Raw genomic sequence first — 27,739 nt, 5'->3', positions numbered from 1 at the left:
GAGTGACATTAAGGCTTAGTGTGAGCAGGAGTTGCCAGAGTGCATTCGTGGGGGTGTGTCAGTGGGGGCAGGAGGCTAGCACTGCCGGCAAAACAGGGTGGGTGTGGAAGGGGAGAGGTCAGGACAGGGAGGTGGGCAGAAGCACCGTCAGTAGTGTCAGCTCCAGAGAGCAGTGTTGCTCTGCTGGTTGTGGGCCTCTAGCCATTCTGATCAGATGACCTTCCCTGCAGCAGGGGCAGGGTGTGTTTTGGTAGATGGAGGCATTCAGTGCTAACAGTACCAGAAAGGTAATTCTTAGTTTTCTCTGACCCAGGGTTTCATTCAGGTTATATGGAATAAAATTTGGGCATCTCAGTTTGCTGAGCCCGTCTGGTGGGTACGTGGGTCTGGATATTGGTCCTTCCAAGGGTTGGTAACTGGTCCTCGTGTTATTAAGAATTTCGGGGGAAACAAAGCTGGAGCTTAGACCAGTTCAATGATTACCATGGGCTACCCAGGCAGTTAATATCTCTTTAGACAGCTTTTTCATGCCTAATCTCATGTGTAGTTTAATAATTTATCAGACAGTAGACTAACACCTCAATGGGAATGTTTACAGGGTACTTCATAGCTGTTAATTTTTACTACTTGGATTTTTATTTCATAGTTAGGAATATTTAGAGAGGGTGGAAAACATAACCTGTGATTAAGTTGGTTTCTCTACCTCAAGTGGGAAAGACTAGGTAAGCAAAAGATTCCATCAAATTGAATTTTTCCCCTAAAATAATTTTTGGGATGCTTTACTCTGTTAATGTGTGTGTGTGTATGTGTGTGTCCTCTACCCTCTTGTTTTCTTTAAACACTTTCTGTGAGAAAATTGTCACATAATTGCTTCAAAACATGTAAATAGTTGTGACAATGGGTATCAATTTGTTGCCAAAAAATTCCCTACATCTTAAAAAAAGCTGTATTTTCTTTCTTAAATGTCTGTTAATATCTCCGAATAGTATGAGTATCCAACATTTTAAGCAGATTTGGAATACAAAAATTCATGATTCTCATCAGAGCCTCAAAGTTATAAAATGTTTGGGCTGCATCGTACTGTATGAAGAGCATTGTTACCCACTATCGGAGCGGAGTATTGGAAGCCAGGGATGTGTGAAATATTGGCAGTGAAGATCCCGATATAATAAAAGGAATCAAGTGTGAGAATAGTAGCTGCGGATTCAGGGGATTAAGCACCTGAGAGATGATAGAACATATTTGTTAAAAACTTGGAATCTGGAGACAGAGAGCGGTTGTGAAATGTTGGCCGCACCTGGTCAGGTTACTCAGTCAGACCTCAGTTCCCTCATCTCTAAAATGAGGGTGGCAACCTACCTGTCAGTTACTGTGAGGGTGAAATGGGATAACACACAGGCATTTGGAAAGGTAATGGCACTCAGTAAAGGTACTGTTATTTTTATAGGAATCTACTTTTTTTATGTTTTTTATTTTTTATTTATTTATTTTTTGAGACAGAGTCTCACTCTGTTCCCCGGGCTAGAGTGAGTGCCGTGGCGTCAGCCTAGCTCACAGCAACCTCAAACTCCTGAGCTCAAGGGATCCTCCTGTCTCAGCCTCCCGAGTAGCTGGGACTACAGGCATGCGCCACCATGCCCGGCTAATTTTTTCTATATATATTTTTAGCTGTCCATATAATTTCTTTCTATTTTTAGTAGAGATGGGGTCTCGCTCTTGCTCAGGCTGGTCTCGAACTCCTGAGCTCAAACGATCCGCCCACCTCGGCCTCCCAGAGTGCTAGGATTACAGGCGTGAACCACCGCGCCCGGCCGGAATCTACTTCTTTATAAGCAAAACAAGTGGATTCATTCTTTACAGAACACTGTGCAGAGCAGTGAACACCAATCATCTGTGATTATTTGCAAGTAGGTTCAATTATTTGCAGGCAGGCAAAGTTTTACAAAATGAATATACTTGTGTAACCAGTACCTAGGTCAAGAGATAAGATTACTGGAAACCGCCTGCAAACCCTCCCCAACCCAAACATAAACATTTTCCTGACTTCTACACTGTGGATCACTTGTGCTTGTTTCTGTATTTTATGGACCTGAAATCTTACCACATGTGCTCCTCTGTGTCTATCTCCTTTGCTCCACATGATGTGTGAGAGATTGGTTCATGTGGTTGCAGTTTCTTTATTCCTATTGCTGTGTAGTATTCCAAAAATTGAAATAGGCTACACATTTTTAATCTGTTCTACTATGGATGGACTTCTGGGTTCTTTCTAGTTTTGGACTGTTATGACTGGTTCCTCATTCTTTTTTATGACCTCATACTATTCCATCCACGTGGATGTATAATAATTTATTCAACCAGTCTCCTTTGGATGGACATTTTTGTTTTTCCTCCATGGTTACAAAAATATTATTGCACAAGATTTTTAATAAACTTGTGCATTATAGCAAGGAGCATTTAAAAATAAGCTTCAAGAGGAATGAGAGTAACAGGGAACATTTTTGGGGAAAGCTAATCCATGCAGCAGCTCTGCTCAACTGGTGCAAAGGAATAGCTGAGCTTTCCTTAGGAACAAGTTGGTGCAGTGATGCTGGTTCCCTTTCAACATTTTGTGTTCCTCTCAGAAAGGAGTAGGGGAGTAGACGCAAAATAAAAGGAAAGGCTTGACATCCCATATCCATACCTCCGTGAGCACAGCTGAGTTCTGAAGACTCAGTTGTGTACTGTCCCAACTTATTCATTCAAATATTTGTTATGCATCTTCTGTGTTCCAGACACATCGTCCTAACCCCTGGGGGTGCAGCGCTGAAGGAAGTAGACAACAGCCTTGCCCTCATGGGGCTCACATTTTAATAGGAGACAAGATAAATTTAAAAATGATTGGTGTGTGGGTGTATATGTGTGTGTTGTGTGTTGGCACGTGTTGAGGGCGAGACACAGATTGGATAGAGTGGTCAGGAAAGGAATGTTTCTTTTCTGCTTCAGAACTCTCTTAGCTTATCAAGCCAGCTGTAACAAACATTAAGAATACACGTATTTAGGATAAAAGATCATGAACTCAAGTGTACAGAATCTTGTTTCTTTTCCTCTTGGGTTCATTGTGTCAAATGGTTTTGCTCCTAATCTGGAAAGTCAGATTTCATTATCTTGTGAGGAATTTTTATAAGTCATAGGCATTATTAATGTGTGTTCAAGTGAAAACCGTGATACCTGGTTCATAAGGCTATGGCTGGCTGGAATTCTAATGGAGAAGGAAGTGTGTGTCTTCCTGTTATATTCAAGTACAAAGAGGAAGAAAGGCTCTGTCCTGTGGCCAACAGGTGACTGAGGGGCCTCAGGAAACTGTCCAGTTAAAGCCATGGCCCAAGGCTGCTTGCACTGACATCTGGATGGAAATTTCCAATTGTGTAGACCTGCATGGGAGTTATTTTTCAACTGAATTATGGCGAAAAGAGCTCCCTCAATCTAGATACTGGGGCTGGATGATAATTATAATGTCTCATGAAAGTATAAAAATTATTATTAATAGTAAGCCTACATTTGTGTTAAATGTTGTTTCATCACACTGCATTCCAATGTCTTGTTTGTGTCTGTACCTCATTTAGTGCCCTGCTCCTCCTTGGCCCCCCCCACCCCCCCGTGGCCAGTACTGTACCTTAAACTACACAGTAAAGTGGGTGCTCAGGAGGTGCTTGTTGAAACAATGGAAGATTTGACAAGTGTGTGCCAATTCAAAACAGTTTTTTACACTGTGATTCAGCCGCTGTTGATCAGGACCGTATTACTGGAAAGTATTGCTTTTCATAGTTTCCAAAGCAAAGCTCATCAAAATGTTATGGAACACCTAACTTCACCTCTCTAGTTCTGACTTCACTAACTTATGACCTTGGGCAAATTACCTCTGGGGAACTTGACTTCCTTATCTAAAAAAGTCAAGAGGACATCTCCTTTACAGAGATGTAAATTTTAAATGACATAATTTAGATTGAAAGCAACATGTGTATCCATATCTATTTCCTAGTTTAGGCCGGAACCACGGACTAAATTTAGTAACAAGACTTTTAATAGGCACGCTTGTAAAGTCCTGCAGTTTGATCTGTATAACCAGCTGCATGAGCACCAAACAGAAGGACGACTTAGCAGCAACATCTCAAATAAGATTAAGGGGATTTTGCCTCCAGCAAGCTTAATATGATTCAATAATACGGTGTGACTGCTATTTACCAAGAACATTCAGCAAAATATGGATTGATTATCTGACCATGTAATGGGAGTTTTAAAGTCTATTAATAGAAATATCCAAAACATAATTTTCCAAAGTGATTGGGATCACTTGATGTTAACTAGTTTTTATGCCGGAGTGGCGGGGGTAGGGTGGGGTGCTGGTTTGGGAAATGGCAGGATAGATAACTGAACATTCCTATTCTGGGAATTTCTGGGCCTTGAGTTATTGTGCATTGTGAGTCTCCAAAAAGGGGGCTCCAGCTGACAGATCTTTGGTAACAGATAGAAAGGGCTGCTGGCCGTTTTGCTTGTTTCTGGGCTCATCTGACTGTACCCGGGCCACTCTGTCAGCGTGGACACCACCCTTTGTCCAGTGGAGACAGCTGGGCCAGCATTCAGAGGGAGCAGCCAGGATGGGGAGCCACATGTGATACCGTGGGAAGAGCACGCGTGGAAGTGGGGTGGGGATGAGGTGCTGGGAAAGTTGAAAGAAAACCAGTGGGTAAAAGTGACTGGGAAACATTTTGGGCCTAATCCAAACGAGAATTTCTTTGCCGACGGGTGTATTTGGCATGTTGGCTCTGTGTTCTTGGATATCATGGGGCAGTGTGGAAGCATGAGGTGGTACCGAGGAGTGTTCTTTAAAATCCTGTCCCATCCCAAGTCAGCGGATTTGTGATTATTTCCTTTTGTTTGGCAATATTTACTTCCTTAGTTTTTATTTCAGCATTGTGATAGTTCCCGTGGAAATTAGAAAAAGCATTAATAATATGTGGTCTGTGTGAATTTATTAGTTGAATGACAAGACTAACACATAAGACAGTTGTTAGCAAACCAAGACAAACAAAAGCCAAAAGCTTCTTTTGCTTATTTTATGACTTGGAATATACCTTAGAGATGATTTGATCTTTTGAAAGATTTTATGTCCCTGTTTAATGTTGGCCACCTGGAGTTTTCAACATTGTGCCAGTTGGTTTGTCCCCAATCTCACCCCTCTGCCCCCGCCTCGTCACCATTACCAGTATAAAGCACCAAGCACAGTGGCTTGAAATAAAGTGTATTGACTTCTAAGCTTCATCCATTCAGTCACTGATTTACTGCCCATTATGTACGGGGACACTATGGTAATAATTATGAAACAGAATGTCAACGAAATAGGTCTTGCTGCAGAGCAGAGTTGACAGCCCTAGGCCAGGGATACTGAGTGCGGAGGAGTGGCCCAGGCACTAGGTCCTGCGCCGCCTGGGGCCTCGTTGGAGGTCAGCCAAGTGTTTAGCTGGTTCCACCTCCAGACACCCACAGAGTTTAGATTTGTAAGTGTGCTGTCTCTGTGAGACATCCGCCTGTCACAGCAATGAGGGGAAAGTGACGAAATCAGAATGGCTGGTTAAGAAACTATGTTTAAAATCTTATAGTGTGTTGAAAATACGTGGCACTTGTGACTGCAGGTGGAATATAGGAATTATATTCTGTTGCGTTTGTGACCTCCTAGTTTTGTACCATAAAACTTCCATACTTCAGGAAAACCCAAATAGAGATCACTCTCTAAAGATGACAGTGATTGGCTGCATAATCTGAATACTCATTTGTTAAGAGCATGTTTTAATTGACACTGGACTGTGCCATCTACTCTTTGCCTACTGCTTTGGACATTTGGGCTGGGCTGGGTGGGCAGTGAGGACTGAGAACATTCATTTATTATCTCCTTTTTCTCTCCAAATCCCCAAAGGAGAGTGGTTGGCGCCTTAGTCTACCACTTTGAAGGGTTGCCAAGACCAGACCAAAATTTTAAGTATTTCCCGAAGGCAGAGCAGTCAGTGGTTGTGTATAACCATCTAGTGTTGAGGTGAACTTAAAGAGGGCAGAAACTGGCTAGACCTGGTGGCTCAGGCCTGTAATCCCAGCACTTTGTCAGGCTGAGGCCGGAGGATCACCTGAGGCCAGCCTGGGCAATATAGCAAGACCCTGCCTCTACAAAAAATAAGAAAAATTAGCTGGGCATGGTGTCATGTCCCTGTAGTCCCAGCTACTCAGTAGGGCAAGGCAGGAGGATCACTTGAGCCCAGAAGTTTGAGGTTGCAGTGAGCTATGATCATACATACCACTGCACTCCAGCCTGGGTGACAGAGCAAGACCCTGTCTTTTTTTTTTTTTTTTTTAAAGCAGAAACCTTTTAAAAATGTTTTAATTAATTGCTAAAGGTCTTTCTGATTGCCGTTATATACCTGAGGAATGCTGGCATCCAGAAAGCATTGAACCTGGTATGGAAATAGAGTTATGACCTTATAGGGTTTTAGAGCTGAAAGAAGTGATAAAGGTCCAAAAAGAAAAAACCCCAAAGTCATATGATACATTTTTATTATGATTGCTTTTGAGTTCACCTCTTTCCCCCTTCCCTTCTGTTTTGTGCAGTGAACACCTACCTCTTCATGATGCAGGCTCAAGGCATTCTGATCCGGGACAACGTGAGGACAATCGGTGCTCAGGTTTACGAGCAGGTGCTTCGGAGTGCTTATGCCAAGAGGAACAGCAGTGTGAATGACTCAGGTATGTTTTTAGTAAAGAGATGGCCTAATTAGAATGTCTCTTCCCAAGAGAGGTAAATTTGGTTTCAATAATTATTTTCAGTGGAAAAAAGTGCATTGTAAAGGAGTGGAGTTCTGGCTGACTTTTACCTTACTGCTGAAAAAGCTCTTGTCAAATGAATGTTCATTTTTAAAAACAGTATGTCTTAGTCCATTTGTGTTGCTATAAAAGAATACCTGAGGCTGGGTAATTTACAAAGCAAAGAGGTTTATCTGGCTCACGGCTCTGCAGGCCCTACAAGAAGCATGGCGCCATGCTTCTGACAAGGGCCTCAGGCTGCTTCCAGTCATGGCAGAAGGTGAGGGGGAGCAGCTGTGTAGAGCTCGCGTGGCGAGAGGGGAAGCAAGGTGGGGAGTCGGGGGGATGCCAGGCTCTTTTTAACAACCAGGTTTCCAGGGAACTAATAGAGGAAGAATTTACTCATTACCATGAGGATAGCACCAAGCCATTCATGAAGGATCTACTTTTGTTGAAACTTAACAAATTTCCATTTCATAATGGTCATGTAATCTGGGGGCAGTTTTCACAAATTATGGTTATAAAAGCAAATTCTGGAAGGAAAGTTTACTAGATCACCTGGTTTACCTTCCCCAGTCAGGTGTGGTACTCATCCTACAGTTTAATCACAGTGACATGCTTGGGTTTAGTGGTCAGATTCATTCATTTTCTTTTAGGAAGTTTTTCAGACCATTGAGCTAAATAAACACGGCCATGGTAGGTACAAGAGTAAACGTTTCTTCCTCAATCTTTGGGACTTTAACCTGTGGCTTTTGTTATCTTATAAGCACTAATTATATAACGAGAAAACAGAACACAGAGGCTAGATGGGCTGCCCAACATTGTATTATGAGAAGTGGCTCACACCTGTGATCCCAGCACTTTGGGAGGCTGAAGTGGGAGGATTACTTGAGCCTGGGAGTTTGAGACCAGCCTTGGGCAACATGGTGAGTCCCTATCTCTTAAAAAAAAAAAAAAAAAAAGAACTTGTTCCTGACTCATGGTTTTGACTGTAGCTATTTTTATAAGACTATGTATGGCAAGTTCTTCACCTTTGAAATAAAGCTTTGTTCTCTCTCTTTTTTTAACTCTTCCAAAAATTGAATATAGGAAATATTTCCGCATGGTTAAATGGGACTGTCATGAGGCTTTCCCAGTCCAGCCAGGAATGGTTTTTATTTAAAAAATGGATTCTGAGGTTTCGTTGTGCTAAGCATTCATGATTTGCCTCATTTCTTTAACCAAGGACTAATGTGCTTTCCTGTGTCTTCTTAATGATTTCAGCCAAGCCTAATATTTAAAAATATATATATTTAAAAAAACATTCTTCCCTCTAAATCAGTCCTCTCTTCCGTAATAAATTATAAGATTGTTCAAAGTTCACCATAAAATGTGAAATTGCTTTGTAGACATTGCAAATGAGAATTATTCTGTGGTGCTTGGGAAATCAAGAGAAAGCATTACTTCTCAAAGGGAAGTTAAATCCTTAAAAGAATTGACCACATCCTAATTTATGTGTCTCCCCTGCTGGTCAGTTTAGCAGCGACTAAGGGTTGTAGTTAGCCAAACTGGTAGATAAACTTTTGCTTCTTGTTTGCAAATGGCAAGTGAGTGACTTTTTAGAGCCTTCTAGGCAAACTGTGGTCAGTCTGGATCAAATTGCCTGAGCTCTGAACCGTAACTGAGAGGAAAAACCCTGTACTTCCCATCGTGAGAGAAGGCTGAGCACATTTGTGTTGTGTAGTGTTAGATTTTACAAAGGATCCGCACACATGTTGTTGCCCATGGCTCGAATGTGGCTCTGTCAGGTGAGGCAGGATTTTGTGTTATTTCCATTCACCGCACATAGGGACCATAACCTTGGGGGAGGTGGAGTAGCTTGGTCATGTGACTCCCTCAACCCTGCCCCAGACCTGCTTGGTTCTAGTTAAGTGATGAAACTAGGGAGTCTTTTGACTACCGTTCTAGAGCTCTCTCCTGTGCATGGTTCTAGATAAAGGTACATTTTTGCTCTCAGGACATTTATCCCGTCCATATGTCATGCTGCTTGTCCAAGGTTAGATGAGGCTAGAGTCTGTCTATCTGGCGGTTGGCGAGATGGTCAGTTGCCTCAGAAGTTAGAGGAGCACATAGCAGGACCCCACCCTGCACCACTGCAGGTTGTATAGCAGGACCCCACCCTGCACCACTGCGGGTCGTGCAACACAGGCTCTCACTAATTCCTGAGGGTTGTCTTTGAAAACTGAGCACAGAAGTGAGTTGCATCCTTGGAACTTAAATCCAGCGACCCATTATTGTTTGACTTTGCATACTTTTATTCTCAGATTATCATACACCAAAATAATTCTTCCTTGCATCCCTCTGGTTGGAATAGTTAACCTATTTTTTTGTTAATTTGTCTATTTCCCTAGTATATTGGAAGGAAGTCTTTGCCATCAGGGACTGTCTTACTGTGTACCAGGTGCTTTACTTGCATTATCTCATGTTATCCTCACAAGAAACCAGGAAGGTAGCTACTATGTCCCCATTGTAGGGATGGCAGGACCAAGGCACACAGAGGTTACAGCACTTGATGTAGCAGTAGAGTTAGGCTTTGCGGATTGACTCCAGCGCCTGTCGTCTGAATCTCAGCGGTACCTTTGTTGCCTTCGTCATCTTTGTATTTCTAGTGCCTTGTACCTTGTACGCCGCTTGGCACATAGGAGGCACTTGGTAAATTACTTTGGAGTGTGTGAGTGAATGGATTTGACAAGAAAACACATAAGTGTCGTAACATATTTCTAAAGAGATTACTATCTTGATTAGCTTCTCTGTTAGTGGCACATCCTTGATGAGTAAGTATAGGTTGAACATTCCAAATCCAAAAGGCTCCAAAATCTGAAACTTTTTGAGCACCAGTGTAATGCTTAAAAGAAATGCTCATTGGAGCATTTCACATTTCAGATTTTTGGATGCTCAGCCAGTAAGTATTATAATGGGAATATTCCAAAATCTGAAAAAATCCAAAACCCTTCTGGTCCGAAGCGTTTCACATAAGGGATACTAGTCCTGTACTGAAAGGGAAATTGTGTTTCATTGAAGGTATAGCCAATGAAAACCCACGATTTTTATTCATTTCAAAGCACATCTCTGCCTTGGTATAGTCAGAGAGGGTCTTCTGGGCCTAAAGCACTGCCACCTCTGACCTCTGACCTGGCGGCTCCTCCTCAGAGCACTGTTGGCTTAAATGGGGGTGGCCTGGCCTGTGTGCACCCCTCCCCTGAAACAACACTGAGGCTCATACATGCAGAAGTCTTCATTAGGCCAAGCGTAGCTGAAAACCTTAGCATGACATTTAAGTAATGTTGGTTTTCTTAAAAGCTACAGTGGTGATTGTCTAATAAGCGTGTACTTTTGGGGGTTAGCCCTGGGAGCCTGGAAATAAGCCTGAAATAGTGACCTGGGGAAACTTCCTGTCATCACTGAAAGCCATTGGTGTATGAGATTGTCAATCATGTAAAACTTACTGTGAGCGGGGCGTGGAGGGAAGGTGGTGAGGCACACACGCGCAGAAGAATATTGGCACTGGAGGAGAATTCTTGGTTTCATCCGATCCAGCCACTCGGTGTTATATTTGAGGTGAGTGGTTAAGTGATCTGGCTTTTCTCATTCTTAATATGGATTTCCAGGTGCCGTGCAACTTAGTATCTTTTAACCAGAGGGCGTGCAGGGGATTTCTCACCCCTCCGCAGATGTGCACACTCACATACACGCCTGCCCACACGTGTGGTCCCATTCCTCTTCGAGTCACACAGAGCAGTGTTCCATTGCCCATATGCTTCAAAACAAGCCTGTTGTCATAGGCCAGTAGGACAAGTGATGTCACGCCAGCCTGCTTTGCAGTGTATTCAGTGACATGGTGATCCTTAGCCTCTTCCTTTGCAGTTTCAGATGCCCAGACTGGAGTCTTCATGGTGGCTGCTCTCCCAGTAGGTAGTCGTCCTTAAACGGGCTTACTATTGAGGAATGTTAATTATTTATGTTTCACAGATATTTGTCCCAATGACATCTTTACTGTATGTATAAATTTCTACATTTTTCCCAAGCAGAGGTGTAAGTGTTTGGTCTTTTTCCAAATGGGAGGGGAAAGTGGTGGTTCTTCCTGGAATCTGTTGGTTAGCACTTCTGGTCCCTACGCAACTGGATTTGGTAGTACAAGGAAGAAAGGTTTTTACCACTACCATGTGTGGGGGTAGCTGTACCAACCCTGCCTACATATTGGAATTCCCAGCAGAGGTTACAAAGTACTGATATCTATGCCTGACTCTCCGGGGTTCTTATTTCATTGGTCTGGGGTATAGCCTGGGCATTAGGATTTTTGAAAGCTTCCTAGATGGTTGGTTCTAATGTGCAGCCAAGGCTGCTGAACCACAGCAGCCGATGACGGAAATGTTGGCCTGTGAGCCCCATGTAGTCAGTCGCCATTGGGATCTGCAGGAAGCGGGTCTGTTTTCCCATTTTCTAGACGTGAAAGCAGCTACTGCCTTTGCCCTTCTACCTCCTTTGCTGGAAGAACATGTCCTGATTTGAAATAGATTAGATTTAAATTAAAAAGTAAAAGCATGGCCTTACCAATGCAGCAAGCTTGCTGTTTCCCTCGTGCAGTAGGTATTAACACAGGCTTTAGAAGAGTGGGAAACTGATGTTTGGAGCCCTGAAGCGAGCAGATGCGGACGGTGTAACCCCCACCCACTGCCAGACAGCGGCATGAGGACTCCTCATAGTAACCACACACAGTTTCGCCAGGGCATGAGCGGTTAATTTCCTCTGTCTCTTTCACTTATTTAAAAGGTTTCTACTGCTACTGAAAAGCAGATTTTATTTTATTTGAATTTTTATTTAAAGAATTTGAAATGAAGAAATCAGAGATTTTTTTCCCCCTTCCAAGATGTAGGCTGAGTTTATGGAGGACTTTCATTTCTAGGGTTGTGCATTTGAGGGTTTTGTTTTTTTTTAATGGCATGTTATTCATTTAGTAATTAAAAGAAAAAATAAGTGGTATTTTATTTGATGCTAGTTGCTGCCAGGCTTATTATATCAGTGTTTGCAGGAAGTAGAAAGGAATTTATCTGCGTCTTCAAACAAACCCCGAATAGTAGAATCATTAAAGTTAGAAAAGTCTCTTCTTTCTCATGTTTTTTAAATTCCTGTTTTCTGTTTAGGTTCTGGTGCTAAGGCTTGGGTCTGTTTTTGACCAGAATTATTACTCTCTTTGTTTTTGTTGATTTGCTTGTGAAAATGTTTAGTGTCATACCTTTGGGAATGTCCTTACCTTCTAGCAAATGTAACTAGTGTCCTGCTGTTTCCCACCAGTCTCTCTCTCCAAACATTACAAACACGCGTACATTTCCTAGTACTTGTGAGATCTTTTAATTTTTTTGTTAAAGCGAATCATTTTATATATTAGAATCATCCAGAGAAATAATTAGTGTTGGGGGTTCTTCACATAGATTTTTGAAGTAGTTACTACCTTCCAAAGAAGGATCAACCCAGGGCAGGTTTGCGTGTATCAGCTGAGAACTCTGCGCTGATTTCTGGGTAAATAATTTTACCTTCAAGGTTCCTGCTGGCTTGGTTTGTGTCTTTATATAATTTAATCTCTACTCATCTTTATGAATGCCAGCTTAATGTTTTTTCAGGAAAGCCACAACTAAAAAAGACAAAAAGCATTCTGTTCCTTTCTTCCCTTGTTGAGAGACTTAAAATTCTCCGGTTGCCTCTCACTGAATTTTGTCCCTTGGGTACTTATGGAATAGGCAGCTGTGTGCCTATGTAAAAGGATTCAGTGTATTGGTGATTTCATTCTTTGAAACCCTCTCATAGTGCTTTAAAAAAAAAATCTGTGTTGAAGATTCTAGAATTCTGGGGTACAAAGTAAATTTGAACAGGAAGTTTTAATTTTCATAGAAACAGCATGAGTTCAAAAGGATGAGTGAGAGAGAGACTTTAATATTCTGTGAAAAAATAGTACAGTGTAATGGAAAGATCACTAACCCAGAATTTAGTTGGAGCTGTCGTGCATTAGCCTAATCTCCTTGCATGAGTTGTGTGTTTGTTGCTTCAGTTTACTCATCTGTGAAAAATGAGGTCGGAGGGGCCTCTTCCTATTCCGCAATTATAGTACCCTGGGAAAAAGGCATCTGCATCCACACTCTTAAAATCCCACTATTTAAGTTGACAGTGAAAGGATTTATGTATTTTTTTTTTTTTAATGGCATAAACCTTTAAGAATGAGAATAGGAAAGAAACCACAGCAAAAAATTTTGGAAGTTGGAAAGCAGATGAGCCAGTGATAAAGGACCTAACAGACCCAAGAAAACTGACTGCCAAGCAGCAGCAGGGAAACAAGCAACCAGCCGGGTTGCTACCCCAGAGTGCCCCAGAAGCCAGGGAATTAGCAATGTCAAGTACTTGTGGAAATGGGGATAAAGGTGGCAGCTAAGGTAAAGGTAGGTTGAAAGCTATTAGAAAGCTGTCAGGTGCTCAGATCCTTTCCCCCCTCCTGGCAAGGACTGGAGACTTGATAACCTCCAGAGATGCAAAACAGAGGTTCCTCAGCCTTGGGGTACCCGGCCTGACTACAGTATTTGAAAAGATGGGGATTACTATGCCCTGGCCTTTTTTTCCTCATCAGTTCCTGGATGCTTGTAGCCAAGACTATACTGTTTTGGCTCAGACTTCCTGGCCAGGGCATGCTACAATGAAGAACCTCAGTCCAAACCCTTACAATTAGCTGTTTAGTGCCCCCCTCTTATATATTAGCAACTAGGGCTCACTGTGCTAGAGATCGAAGCAAACAAGAAAAAGGAAATTGGAAGGAACAGACTATTCAGAGAGAAGAAAACTTAAAACAACTGTTACACATATTATCAGGGATATGAGAAAAAACACTGCAAACATGAAACAAGAATATATTGTCAGGAACAAACATTCAGAAAATAAAAAGCTCTTTGAAATAAAAAGTATAGCAGAAATGATTAAAGGAAGGGTGGGTAAAGTTGAGGAAATCTCTCAGAAAGTAGAGCAGAAAAATGGCAAGATGGAGCAGATGAGACAACTACAGGAACATGAATCCAGCATCCAACTCATATTCTGTGTTCTCCAGAGAGAGAGCACAGAATATATTTAGGTTATTAAGTATGAAATGTCCGATTTCCTTAAGTACTAAGTTTGATAATTGATATCTCTGACATTTCACTTTGATACTTCTTAAATTTTTTTATTGTGAAGGTACATCCTCAGCCTTTCAAATTTACGGTATGGCTTGTGATTATCTTTCAAAGTTTTTTTAAGAGCAAATTTTGCGAAACTGTGGATAAGTCAAAAATTCATGCTATTTTTAATTATGAGTTCTGTCCTGGAACCAGTGCAGAGCAGACAGCTCCAAATATCAACTAAGTGTTTGGGAAGGATGTGGCTAATGAACACACACATCACGACCCCCCACCCTGCCTGTGGAAAAATTGTCTTCCTTGAAACTGGGCCCTGGTGCCAAAAAGGTTGGGGACTTTTGTTCTGGAGAATAAGAAACGGAAGGAGGGGGTCTGCTGTTTCTTAATCACATTGAATTACAGTTGACTGTAAACTGAATGAACATAAGCCTATAATACCAATGAGAATAGGAACGTTGGTTAAAGTGTATCATCCGGTTAACATTTTTATTGATGGGCTCACATTTTTAGCTGCAGTGAAGAGCTAGTCCAGAGTCCTGCTTCCCCCAAGATGACATCTAAGAAAAATGCTTCCTTGGTAGGCATCTAAGAATTGCAGAATTGATTCCATGTGCCAGCCTGAGTTGCCTTTTTTCCCTTACCTCCCTAGATTATCCTCTTGACTTGAACCACAGTGAAACCTTGCTACAAACCACAACATTTCTTCCTGAAGACTTCACCTACTTTGCAAACCATACCTGCCCTGAAAGGCTCCCTTCCATGAGTGAGTAGCTCCGGCTTATCTTCCTGTGCTTTGAAAGTGGATCACGGGAGGGTGCTCTTGTTCTGTGTCTGTCTGCCTACGTCCTGCCAGTGGAGACAGGGTGGTGAAGGTCATTCGTGCTCCCGGCTCCTTCGAAGCTTGCTGCAAGGTTGCCTGTGCTCTCGGTGCCACTTCCTACATTTTCATTCTTGCTTTCGCACATGGCCCTCATTTGTAACTTGGGGTCTGTTAGAATGTCCTAAAGAAAGTACAGTTCCTTGTCAATGACAAGAATATGTTCTGAGAAATACTTCATTAGGCGATTTCCTTATTGTGGGAACGTCAGAGAGTGTATCTGCACAAACCTAGATGGTACAGCCTGCTACGCACTCGGCTGTATGGTACAGCCTGTTGCTCCTAGGCTGCAAACCTGTGCAGCATGTTACTGAACTGAGTACTCTAGGCACTTGTAACAGTGCTAAGTATTTGTGTATTTAAACATAAAAAAGATACAGTAAAAATACGCTGTAAAAGATGAATGGTACACCTGTGTAGGGCACTTACCATGAGTGGAGCTTGCAGGACTAGAAATTGCCCTGGGCGAGTCAGTGAGTGAGCGGTGAGTGAACGTGAAGGCCTGGGACATCACTGTATACTACTGTAGACCTTATAAACACCGTCCACTGAGGCCACATGAAATTTATAAAAAATATTTTTCTTTCTTCAATAAGAAATTAATCCTACCTTTTGTATAGCTGCACAAAAATGTTTTCTTTCTTTGTACCTTTATGTGCTTTTTTTTATTTTTAAACTTTTTTGTTAAGAACTGAAATACACACACATTAGCCTAGGCCTGCACAGGGTCAGGATCATCAGTATCACTGTCTTTCATCTCCACATCTTGCCCCAGGGACAGTAACATGCATGGAGCTGTCATCTCCTATGATAGCGGTGCCTTCTAGGGATACCTCCTGAAGGAACCTACCTGAGGCTGTTTTGTAGTTAACTGCTCTTTTTATGAGTAGAAGGAGTGCACTAGACAATAACAAAAAGTGTAGTATAGTAAATACATAAACCAATGACATGAGTGTTTATTGTAACTGGCAGAGCAGACAGTAGGTTTGTTTACAGCAGCATCACCACAAACACGTGAGTAATGGCTTGTGCTAGGATGTTATTGTGGCTCAGTCATCGCTAAGCAACAGGAAGTTTTCAGCTCCATTGTAATCTTACAGGACCACTGTATATGCCATCCGTCACTGACAGAAATGAGGCGCATGGCTGTACAGGCAACCAGCTTTGTCTTTTTAGCATAAATCTCCCACTGATTATAACTTGTTTGATATTAGAGAAGTTCTTTTCTTTTCCTCTTTCTCTCCCCCACCTGTTGTTTTTTTTTGGGGGGGGTGGAGACAGGGTCTCACTTTGTCACCCAGGCTGGAGTGCAGTGGTGCCATCATTGCTCACTGTAATCTCTACTTCCTGGGCTTAAGTGATCTTCCCACATGCACCCCCACGCCCGGCTAATTTAAAAAAAATTTTTTTTTGTAGACATAGTGTCTTGCTGTGTTGCCCAGGCTGGTCTTGAACTCCTGGGATTATAGACGTGAGCCACCGTGCCTGGCTGAAAGTTAATTTTTTTAACAAAGTGCTGGTTAAAAAACATTCTTGGATTTTTTTCTTTCTTTCTTTTTTTTCTTTGGAATCCCATGTGTAATCTAAAACAATGGCAGTAAACTCTTAGACCTCTTCTGTACTTTCAGGCTTCTTAGATAGTTCTGCTTCTTGTTTAAAGAAATGAGCAGGCAAAGGAAACTCTTATGTTTACAGAGTTGACTATAGCTCAAACATGGTGACAACAGAGGAAGTGTTAGAAATAGTCATGCATGGTATTGAACATATTCTCATTCATACATGAAAAATTAATTATGGGTGTGTAAGTTGTGTTGGAAGCTTGCTGTTCCATTTGCACGTCTCACCGCACACATACGTAGATCTTCCCTTTAAAATCTGTGTGTGTCTGCATTTGCACATGAGCTTGGTTTGGGAAGGCTAAGATGTGTAAATTAGAAATAGACTTTTGACAGATCTAAACCTAATACTAGCTCGCCCTTTCACTAGCATTTATTGATGGTTACAGTATTGCTTCGCCACTTAAGTCAGAGATGACCAGCTGAGTTAACAGAACTCTAAATTAGTCTTAATTCCTTGATTCGCGTCTTTACCCAGATAATACCGATGAACTGAAATGCAATGAGATGAAAAGCAGAGGAAGGGACTTCCATCCCTCCTACAAACATAGTCAGCTGAAAGAAACATTGAACTTCTCCAGAGAATAAAAGCCTGGACATAGAATCTGTCATTTCTGACCTTGATCCTTTTTTCCCCCCTCTCTGTTCAGAGGGCCCAATAGACATAAACATGAGTGAAATCAGCATGGATTACATTCATGAAACCTTCTCCAAAGACCCAGCCATCAAGCTCGGAGGTCACTGGAAGCCTTCTGATTGCGTACCTCGATGGAAGGTAGGGCGTGAGGCCAGGCCCAAGCGTTGGGAGGCCCATCCAGGATTTGCCATCGGTCCAAATCACTATGGGATTTGCAAACCATGACATTTTGTAATTTTCACCCTACCTCCCCATGCAAAGTATTGGCATTTGATAGAAATATTTTGGAGGAATGGGTTTCCCCAAGGACTCTGTAGCCTCAGAAATCTGCATTATTCTGATGACCGAGCAAGACCCTTTTGTCTTCCTAACAGGAATATTAACAAAGCAAGCAGGTAGGAGGGTTGGTGGGTCTCTAGCGACACATTTGCAGAAATCATCTCCACAGAGTCAGTGCTTCGTGCCTGTTCTCCACTGGTTACTATAAGATTAGTGGAATATAAAGCAAAGTTATGTAGCTTGACACTGAGATTTGTTTATGTTTTTCCACATGATCGTAGTCAAGAGACATCAGTAGTGTGAATCGAGCTCATGACCTTTGCTTAAGTCCATTGTTTCAAAAACTATTTATTCAAATGCTTATTCTGTGCCATCCCTGTTAGGTGCTGGTAGAACAGCAGTCATCAGTACAGATCTGGGACAGATTAGTCTTTCCAACCCAGCACTGGGATATAAAATCAATTTAATGACCAGCATTAAAACATGTATATATAGTGCACATTCTAGAAAGTACTGTTATTTGAAGCTTATTTTAATTATAGGTGTGTGTGTGTGTGTGTCTATAGATATATTCTTGTCACAGTGTAGAATGTATGTTTTTTTCTATGGGTTGTGGTCTAGAACAGGGGTCCCCAACCTGTGGTGAGTTGTATAGTTTTTTTCATTATATATTACAATGTAATAATAATAGAAATGAAGTGCACAATAAATGCTGTGCGTTTGAATCATCCCAAAACCATCCCCGTTACCCCACCGTGGAAAAATTATCTTGCTTGAACGTGGTCCCTGGTGCCAAAAAGGTTGGGGACTACTGGTCTAGAATGAATTCATTCAGCAAGCCTACCATGTACGACTGCTAAGGTATGGTGCACGTAAGAATAAGATCTATTTAGCTCCTAGTTCCGAGGGTCAACTTGCCAATATAGGTGTTTATTTAGAGGAAGTCGAGGACAAGACAGCCAGCTTCCCAGGATTCCCAGTGGTTGGTCACCGATTCTGCAGGGATGTCCTGCTATGAAGTAGAAGTTCAGGGCACTAATTAAATAGCTTCTTTGGCTGTGATCCACTCTAGGTGGCGATCCTTATCCCCTTCCGGAACCGTCACGAGCACCTCCCAGTCCTGCTCAGACACTTGATCCCCATGCTTCAGCGCCAGCGCCTACGGTTTGCATTTTATGTGGTTGAACAAGTGAGTGATCCTTTCTTTTCTTTTCTTCTTTTCTGAGACAGCAGTTCAGAATGCTGCAGGCTAATTCATCTTTGGTGTGAAGAGCCCATACAGCTGAAATCTTAGAATTGAGTTGCCCTGAGGTGGGAAGAGGAGCAGAGAGCAATTCTGTGCTCTTGGTTTCAGGTGTTGCCCAGTACAGGGCACATTCGAGTCCAGGAGGTAGCTTTGCTTGTGAATGACAGCCCTTTGTCTGGTGGTTTGCTAGCGCCTGCTTTGGGCAGTGTCTTCAGGCCCCGGACCCAGGAAATTCCCCTTAAGATAAGGACCCGCACCAAGGTCCTGCCCAGAGGACATGATCTTGGAGTCACGGGACCTCAGTGCTATCTGCTATTAATTAGCCACATGGCCTGGGACATTCAGACTTCTCTAAGCCTCAGGGTTTGGTTTGGTTTTAAAAGTATTAGGATTGAATCAGATATAGAGGTCACATACTAAAGACCCACATGGCAAATTCAGTCTATAAATCCTCTTTTTGGTCCTGCATTGTTTTTTTTTTTTTTTTTTTTTGAGACAGAGTCTTGCTCTGTTGCCTGGGCTAGAGTGCCGTGGCCTCAGCCTAGCTCATAGGAACCTCAAACTCCTGGGCTCAAGCGATCCTCCTGCCTCAGCCTCCCAAGTAGCTGGGACTACAGGCATGCGCCACCATGCCCGGCTAATTTTTTCTATATATTTTTAGCTGTCCAAATCATTTCTTTCTATATTTAGTAGAAGATGGGGTCTCGCTCTTGCTCAGGCTGGTCTCCAACTCCTGACCTCGAGCGATCCTCCCACCTCTGCCTTCCAGAGTGCGAGGATTACAGGCGTGAGCCACCGCACCCGGCTGGGTCCTGCATATTTTTTTATTTGCCTTAGATGGAACACGACTGTCCAGCTGGCCTCAGTCCCTACTACTGCTGTTGTCTCTTGCCTGGCCCAGTTCACACGTTGACATTTCTGACGTGGCTTCTGTAGGCATTTGTCAAGTATTGTGATCCTTGAACTAGAGGCTCTATAGATAAGTGAAAGGCTTACAGATTCCCCTTAATACACTGATCCTCAGCTTTGAGAGCCTTTTGCATGCTCACCTCTGCCTGTAAGCACACCTTTGAAACTCAGTGCCCGAGCTGCTCTAAGTGGTCTTCATGTGGCTTGCATTATCCCGGAATGAGGAAAAGGGGATGAGCGCCGCTGTTCCCAGAAGTGAAGGTATCTGGGAAGGATCCCACTCTATGAATCTATGCTGAGTTGGGTATTTCGATACGGGCAAAGCATTTAGACTAGTTGGGCTGTAACTGATCTGAACTGGTCTCTTTATGAGCCATCGAACTCTGTGTCCGTAGGCTTGGGTCCATGGTGTACTCAGTGACTGTTGTCTTAGACCTTCAAAATAAAACAAGACAATACAAAACAAACAAAAACCCATCTTCTTACTAGATTTTGTTTATGAAATAAAAGTTACAGATTAGTTGATATGCTAAAGAGAATGACAAGTGATAAAAAGTAGAAATGGTAATGTTTTCCTCTGTGTATCTGGGTACTCTTCTAAACGCTGCTGTATGGTTGAATTTCTGAATTCAATAGCCTTGGGAGAGAGGAGCTTGGGTTTGCCACCACTTTTATTTCTTTTTATTGAGATAGAGTCTCGCTTTGTAGAGTGCAGTGGTGTCATCATAGCTCACTGCAACCTCAAACTCCTGGGCTCAAGCAGTCCTCCTGCCTCAGCCTCCTGGGTAGCTGGGACCACAGGCATCCACCACCATGCCTGGCTAATTTTTCTATTTTTAGTATAGATGGGGTCTTGGTCTCACACAACCTGGTCTCGAACTCCTGAGCTCAAACAATCCTCCCGCCTTGGCCTCCCAGAGTGCTAGGATTACAGGTGTGAGCCTCCACGCCCAACCTACAACCACTTTTATTTCTAAAGAAATCGAGGCGAGAGGTTGAGTGGCTTCTGGGCCATGCTGTGAGTGAGCCGTTGATGTGTGGTGCTGGACCTGGTCACAGTAGCACAGTGATCTTTCCCAGTCGGACCCAATAAGCTCTTCCTTAGGCAGGGCAAAGGCAGCAAAGAGTTTGCCTCAAGAGTCCTTTTAAAAATAAAGTTTTGCTTCTTTTAGGTTGGTACTCAACCCTTTAATCGAGCCATGCTTTTCAACGTTGGTTTTCAAGAGGCAATGAAGGACTTGGATTGGGACTGTCTCATTTTTCATGATGTGGATCATATACCAGAAAGTGATCGCAACTATTATGGATGTGGACAGATGCCGAGGCACTTCGCAACTAAACTGGATAAGTATATGTATCTGTGAGTATCGTTTCCTCCTAAAGAGTTTAAATCTAAAAGGATAGTGAGAGTTGTAAAGACGATGAACTCCAATTAGCTACATACAACCCAGATGTCCATCAACTGGTGAATGGATAATCAAAATCTGGGCTATCCATATGATTGGAATACTACTTGGCAATAAAAAAGAATGAAGTACTGATACATACCAAAAACATGGATGAACCATGAAAACATTGTGTAAAGTGAAGGAAGCCAGACACAAAAGGTCATATGTTATATGATTCCATTTATCAGAAATGTCCAGAATAGGCAAATCTGCAGAGACAGATTAGTGGTTGCCCAGGTCTAGGGGGTTTGGCAGAGGGAAATGATTGGGGGCGGTGACTGCTCATGGATACAGAGCTTTTAGAGGGGGTGGTGAAATGTACTAATATTGATTGTGGTCATGGTTGCACAACTCAATGAATATACTAAAAACCATTGAATTATACACTTAAAAATGGACGAATTGTATGGTGTGTCAGTTATATCTCAATAAAGCTGTTGCTACAAATCAATTAGGAAAAATTTCATTTGCTACTTTGGTTGATATATGTCAACATGAGGATTTAGATAGCTCAGGTCAGGAGCAGAGTATTGTTCCTAGTCCTCAAGTGAGAGGGCCTGTTCTAGGGACAGAGTCACCCTGTAACGCACACATGATTGATGGTCTGCATCTCCTCTCAGGCTTCCTTACACTGAGTTCTTTGGCGGAGTGAGCGGCTTAACGGTGGAACAGTTTCGGAAAATCAATGGCTTTCCTAATGCTTTCTGGGGTTGGGGTGGAGAAGATGACGACCTCTGGAACAGGTATGACCCTTCTTCTGGCATCTTCTAGAAATGCCCCCTTGGACTCTGCGGACCAGCACTACCCAACAGAAATATAGTGCAAGCCATGTGTGCGATGTAAAATGTTCTAGTAGCCACATTGTAAAAGGCCAAAAAAAGGTGAAGTTAATTTTAATAATATATTATTGTGTTATATATCCACTATATCCAAAATAATGCCATTTCAACATGTAATCAGTGTAAAGTATTGAGATAGTTCACATTCATTTTTTCTTACTAAATCTTTGAAATTCATCCCCTTTAAAACCACAAGAAAAATAAATAAATAAATAAAAATAAATCTTTGAGATTCAGTCTGTATTTACACTCACAGCACATTTCACTTCAGAGTAGCCACATTTTAGCCGTTAGTAGCCACATGTGGCTCAGGGCCACCGTAATAGAGCAGCTCCACTCAGTTCTTTCTCTGATTGGATTTTAGGAGCAGCTTTTAGTTTACTTCTGTGATAAAGACTAGAATATTTGGAGTCACAGAAGTAATTTTTATTCATTTAAAAAATTATACAATTATAGCATTAAAAAAAAAATAACTCCTACCATCCTAAAAACAAACTCTACATCCTACCAAACTATTTTCATTTTTCTCTCCTTTGACATGCAAAAATAAACTTAGATGGTAATTTCTTGATTTTTTTTTTTTCCTATAATAATGCTCATTATAAAATAGAGATGAGTAGGCAGGGCGCGGTGGCTCACGCCTGTAATCCTAGCACTCTGGGAGGCTGAAACAGGAGGATCGCTTGAGCTCAGGAGTTTGAGACCAGCCTGAGCAAGAGTGAGACCCTGTCTCTACTAAAAATAGAAAAAATTAGCCGGGCATGGTGGTACATGCCTATAGTCCCAGCTACTCAGGAGGCTGAGGCAGGAGGATCACTTGAGCCAGGAGTTTGAGGTTGCTGTGAGCTATGATGATGACACCACTGCAGTCTAGCCTGGATAACAGAGGAGACTTCGTCTCACACAAACAAGTCAGCTCTGCTGGAGAGTGATTTAAAAAGTATCTGAATGTCAAATCCTTCTAAATTTTTATGATTTTGCCTTCAGTATTTTATAGTTGTCTCACCCATACCTAATTCATTCACTAGAATTTTTTTTAAGTCACTTTATCAGTTCTTTTCCATCAACATATTTTTCATGGGAACAACTCTTTTGCTATATTTTGTCAATTTATGTATGATTTAGTTAAATCTTATGACTATAATAACAAGTGCAGCTAGATAAATGCTTGGGATCAGTTACTGACTTGTAGTGAGGATTCAGCCGTCCCGGTGCGAGTTGAGTTGTACAGGCCTGTTAGAGAGTGTCAGTTAGCCTCTGGCACTCAGAGAGCTGTGAGCGTCACTTCATGTGTTTTATAGGGGCTTAGAGAGCCCCAGCTAAAAACTGTAACTGAGTTAAAATTGAGTTTTAATTTAGTTTAAAAAAAAAAAAGGTGACCCAGTGAGTGAATTAAATGGAGGTGAGTGAGAAAGCTTTTGCTGTGCAGGAGTGCCAGCGTAAGCTGTGACATGTCTTCCTGGGTTTTGGTCACTCCTGGGATGTTACTCCTGGGATTGTGTCTAAAAGCCCGTTCTCTTGGTCTTGGACAGAGTACAGAATGCAGGTTATTCTGTGAGCCGGCCGGAGGGTGACACGGGAAAGTACAAGTCCATCCCTCACCACCATCGAGGAGAAGTGCAGTTTCTTGGAAGGTCGGTGCAGTGTATTTATTTCTCTTACGATACCCTCCGCGCTTTGCACGTCTGGATGTCTCAGTGCATCTCACACCTCCTGCTCTGACAGCCGTTTTACGGTTACTGTGTGTGTTCTAACTTAACTCTGAGGCAGACATTTGGGGTTGAAGCCAGACCGTTGGTGAAAATTTCAATAGTAAGCTCTTTTAAGGAAATCACTTGTTCTGATTCTTAAGCATTGTAGTCTCCCCTGTAACCTTTAGGGAATTGGAGAAAAATCCACTTGGGTGAAGGCCTGTGTGTAACTCAGCTGATGTGACAGAGCAGTTGGCACCCTTTTTGCAAGCTCAAATTCTGAACAGGTTCTCCTGAGCTGCTGTCTGTGGTTGCAGTTGCTATACAACTCTCTTTTCTTTCTTTTTCTGTCTTTGTGAATTTTGGGGAAGCCTATTTTCTAGACAATCAATTCTAATTACTCAAACTCTATTTTTATGGGAGTGAAAGGGCACTTGAACACAGACTATGCATCTGATTTATTTTTAATATCTTACCTACTCTGAGACCCTGGGCAAGTCACTTAAAGTTACTAAGCCTTGGTTTTCTCGTTTGCGTGGGGGGACGAGGCTGGGCATTAAGTGAAGCAATAAGTAAAGCACGAGAGAGGAGGTGCTCCCAGTAGCAGCAGCGACGACGGCGGGAGTAGCAGCGTGGCTGGGGCGTGGAGGGCCCCCGTGCTGCAGAAGAACTGCCTGGGCTGCGGCCTCTCCCGCGGCTGCCCTGCTCTGTCCGTGACTGTGAAGAGGTTTGGGTCCCTGCTCAGAGCCACCTCTCTGTTCTCTGCTTAAACAGGTACGCTCTGCTGAGGAAGTCAAAAGAACGGCAAGGGCTGGACGGCCTCAACAACCTGAACTACTTTGCAAACATCACATACGACGCCTTGTATAAAAACATAACTGTGAACTTGACACCCGAGCTGGCTCAGGTGAGCGAGTACTGAGATGAGGAGAGAACGTGCGTTGGCTTTACCCACCGCCACCAAGAAAGCGGTCTGATGAGATGTCGCGGGGTCCGCACAGGAAGGGAGGAGAAATACAGTGTCTAATGAAGGATCACAGGGTTTGAGCACATGCACAAAACGCCTTCGCTGGACTGACCCACCGCCCCTGAGGGGTACGCTCGGCACCTCCTTCATCAGCACTGGCTTTCTGTTTTCCCAAAACGGACGTCTGTCCTGCTGCTCTCTCCCGTCTCCTGCCCCCACGTCCTGTCTCGGCCACAACCTCCAGAACCCGTGACGAGCTGTGATCCGCCTTGGACCTGCCGTGGAGCCTGTCCCTACAAATGACCTTTGAACCTCTTGGCCTTCAGAGCAAAGAGGCAAACCCACCACAGGGCAGCTGTGTTTTAGGAAGAGCAAATGGAACTCCACACACCATTCTTCTGTATCTCCGGTGTTCTCTTTGGTTTCATTTTTTTAGGGAAAAAAAAAAAAAATTACCTGCTTTGGGTGGGGATTGAGGGTGGAGGGGAGGGACTTGGGAAAGATAAATAGACATAAATATATAACAATCACTTCTTGAAGAAGTAAATTGTAAATAAGCCATGTAAAATGCCTTTTTTAAATTTAATTTTATAGCTCGCTCCAAGTCAAACGAGGATTTATACATTAGATCACTTATTTGGTTGGCAAATGCAGGAACTCAGTTAAAATGCAATTGAAGAATATCATCTCCCAAATTGCTGTCACTTGGGGAAGGGAGTGGATATAGGGCATGTCACAAAAAGAACAAAATAATCCAATCTTCATCACTGGTAGCTGGCTGCTCGGCCCTCTTCCTTCTTCCGCAAGTCTTGCTCTTGGCTTTGCTGTGGATTCTCTCTTCCCTCTGGGCCACGTGGGCTCTCAGCCCCATCTTCTGCTGAGCAGGAGGCTGCTGTTCGCCCTGCCCACCGCAGACCCTGCAGGGGCTCCCCGCACACACATCCCCACTCTCTGGACTCTACTTTTTATCCTTTCACCATCACAAGGAGAGAGAGAGGGTGTTGTGTGTGGTCCTCCCCCGCTTTCTTTCTCTTGTGAACTTGGCCACAGTTTCTGAAAGATGTGCCTAAATTACCAGCTGGTTTCCATGATTCCTCTTTCCCTTTTTGGTTTCTGGAGTGATTCTTTGTCAACATTATTAACTAGTACATAGAACTAATGAGCAATTGAATCATGAAGAATTCAGCCAGGGAGCAGGTGGCACTTGAGTGTCGTGGGTCAGCTGGGGTCCAGGTAAGACCAGATCAAAGCTTTGAGATTAGACTGATCAGAGCTCCAGAACGCAAGAGCCCGGGTGCTCTGCTCGTATCCCGTATTCTAAATTGCATTGGAATTCGTGCCTCTTTGCTTTTCCCTGAACCAAAGCCCTCCTAGTCCCTGTCGGCTTCTGCAGAACTCTGGAAAATGCCAGCTTTTTTCCCCCTTCTTTTCCATAAAACATATTTATATATTGTGATTAGGAGTACTTTCTGAAGAGTACTTCATATTTTTTTTAATTGCCTTGTTTGCCTTCAACTTCCTTAATTTTCATGGTTTACATGGGTGTGTGTGCTGGGGTGTGTGTATATACGTGTGGGTTGGGGCTTATTCCGTTGCATGTATTGGTTCCGTGGACGTATGATCCCCACAGACCGTGGGAGTGATTGGCCAGGCCTCGTTTTTTTGTTTGTGATTTTGTTCTTTTGAAGAATAGAGTGGTATTTAGAAAATAAATTGCATCGCAAAGCTCTTATCAGCTCATATGAGAGAGCAGGCTTCTGCCCTTGAAAGTGCTGGTAAGTTGTATCATATATTTTAAAAGAATTTTAAGCATTTCATGCTTTAAAACAACTTCACGAGGGAACATTACAGAAGTTCATTTGGTTTTCCTTTGTTTTACGGTGCATATAGCAATAAAGACACCCCCACCCCGGGCCTGTGTGCTGGCCTAGGCTCCCCTGCCCTCCTCACTCTGCTCTCCTTTCTCCTCGTGAAGGCCGTGAGTTGCTTTCAGTATGGCAGCACTATGATGTCGCTTGGACGGATTTGCCAGGACAGACTCATTCTTGGTTAAGGATGATGTGTGCTTATGTGGCAATATTGTAAAATGATCTTGTTTGAAGCTCTACATTAATATAATTAATTAGGCAAAAGCCTAGCACCTGATTTTTAAAAGAAAATGCTGATTTGAGGACAAAAGGAAAGGTTTCTTTTCACTGCTTAAATTAGCGTCACTTAGATTTCTTTTGCAGTCATGTCTTAAGTTTGTTTTATGAGTGTGGTATCTCTTAATGTGCACTGTCGGTCATCCATCCACCACGTGGAATCTTGTATGGGAAACGTAATAGTTAAAAAATACAGCCAGTTCCATGTGCTGTTGAAATTCTCATGTTAAAAAAAAAAAAAGAAATGTAAGAATCAAATGTGACCTTGTGCATATTTTGGCAGCTGAAATTCTTCAAGGCTACTGATGGGTGACCTTTTAAATCAATCTTGTCTTTGATTGCTGTGTGCAGGGAAGGAAAGGTTCCCCCTTTCATGCTGGTTTTTTGGGGGGGTATTTGCAAAAATATTCGTTTTGACATAACAGGGACTCTTGTCAGAGCTTCCCTACCACAGACATTAATAGCTGAGCAACAGCCACATGTATTGATTGTATCCACTCACCATTGACGATGGCATTGAACGTAGCTAGCTTATTTCCACCACTACGTGTTTCTGAGCTTGCTCTTATGTTTTAAGAGGTGCCAGGGGTACATTTTTGCACTGAAATCTAAAGATGTTTTAAAAAACACTTTTCACAAATAGTCCTTTGTCATTACATTATTTACTCATGTGTTTGTACATTTTTGTATGTTAATTTATGAATGATTTTTTCAGTAAAAAATACATATTCAAGAACCAAACCTTGGTGGTCATTTCTGTTTGTCTAAGACAGTTTGGCTCCTTGTGGGGGGGGCCTTGCCTTTCTCACAGCTGTTCAGCTTTAAGTCGCTGGGCTGACCTCTGGGTGTTCCTGAGTGGACACCACCTGGCCAACCACGTCGGGCAGCCGGTTGAGTGACAAGATGCAGGATGTAGCAGCAGCGCTGAGCCCCGCCGTGTTCCCCGCACCCCCATGCTGGGGTTTCCTTTCAAGAGTCACTTCCCCGGGTGATATCAATAAAGTTGAATAAGACACTTGGGGGAAGGGGCATTGGGGGGAGGGGCAGCGAGGACTGATGGAGTTTGGTTCC

The 27,739-nt window shown here is 42.7% G+C and overlaps 1 protein-coding gene across 1 annotated transcript in view; it reads left to right on the top strand.

Annotated features, from left to right (window-relative positions):
• The window catches only part of B4GALT5 (beta-1,4-galactosyltransferase 5), a 60,257-nt gene extending 32,883 nt beyond the window's left edge, over positions 1-27,374 (top strand). The window contains exons 2-9 of the mRNA XM_069495429.1: positions 6,634-6,768; positions 14,665-14,778; positions 17,159-17,283; positions 18,497-18,613; positions 20,752-20,939; positions 21,648-21,770; positions 23,399-23,500; positions 24,332-27,374. Of these exons, the coding sequence (XP_069351530.1) occupies positions 6,634-6,768; positions 14,665-14,778; positions 17,159-17,283; positions 18,497-18,613; positions 20,752-20,939; positions 21,648-21,770; positions 23,399-23,500; positions 24,332-24,479 (1,052 nt within the window). The 3' untranslated portion in view covers positions 24,480-27,374. The remainder of the gene's footprint in view (positions 1-6,633; positions 6,769-14,664; positions 14,779-17,158; positions 17,284-18,496; positions 18,614-20,751; positions 20,940-21,647; positions 21,771-23,398; positions 23,501-24,331) is intronic.
• Positions 27,375-27,739: the final 365 nt, after the last annotated feature.

This window comes from Eulemur rufifrons, chromosome 20 (genome assembly GCF_041146395.1).
Source record: "Eulemur rufifrons isolate Redbay chromosome 20, OSU_ERuf_1, whole genome shotgun sequence".
In the NCBI taxonomy this organism is placed as follows: Eukaryota; Metazoa; Chordata; class Mammalia; order Primates; family Lemuridae; genus Eulemur; species Eulemur rufifrons.
The sequence above is the reverse complement of the archived record's forward strand: the minus strand, read 5'-3'. Positions and strand labels throughout refer to the sequence as shown.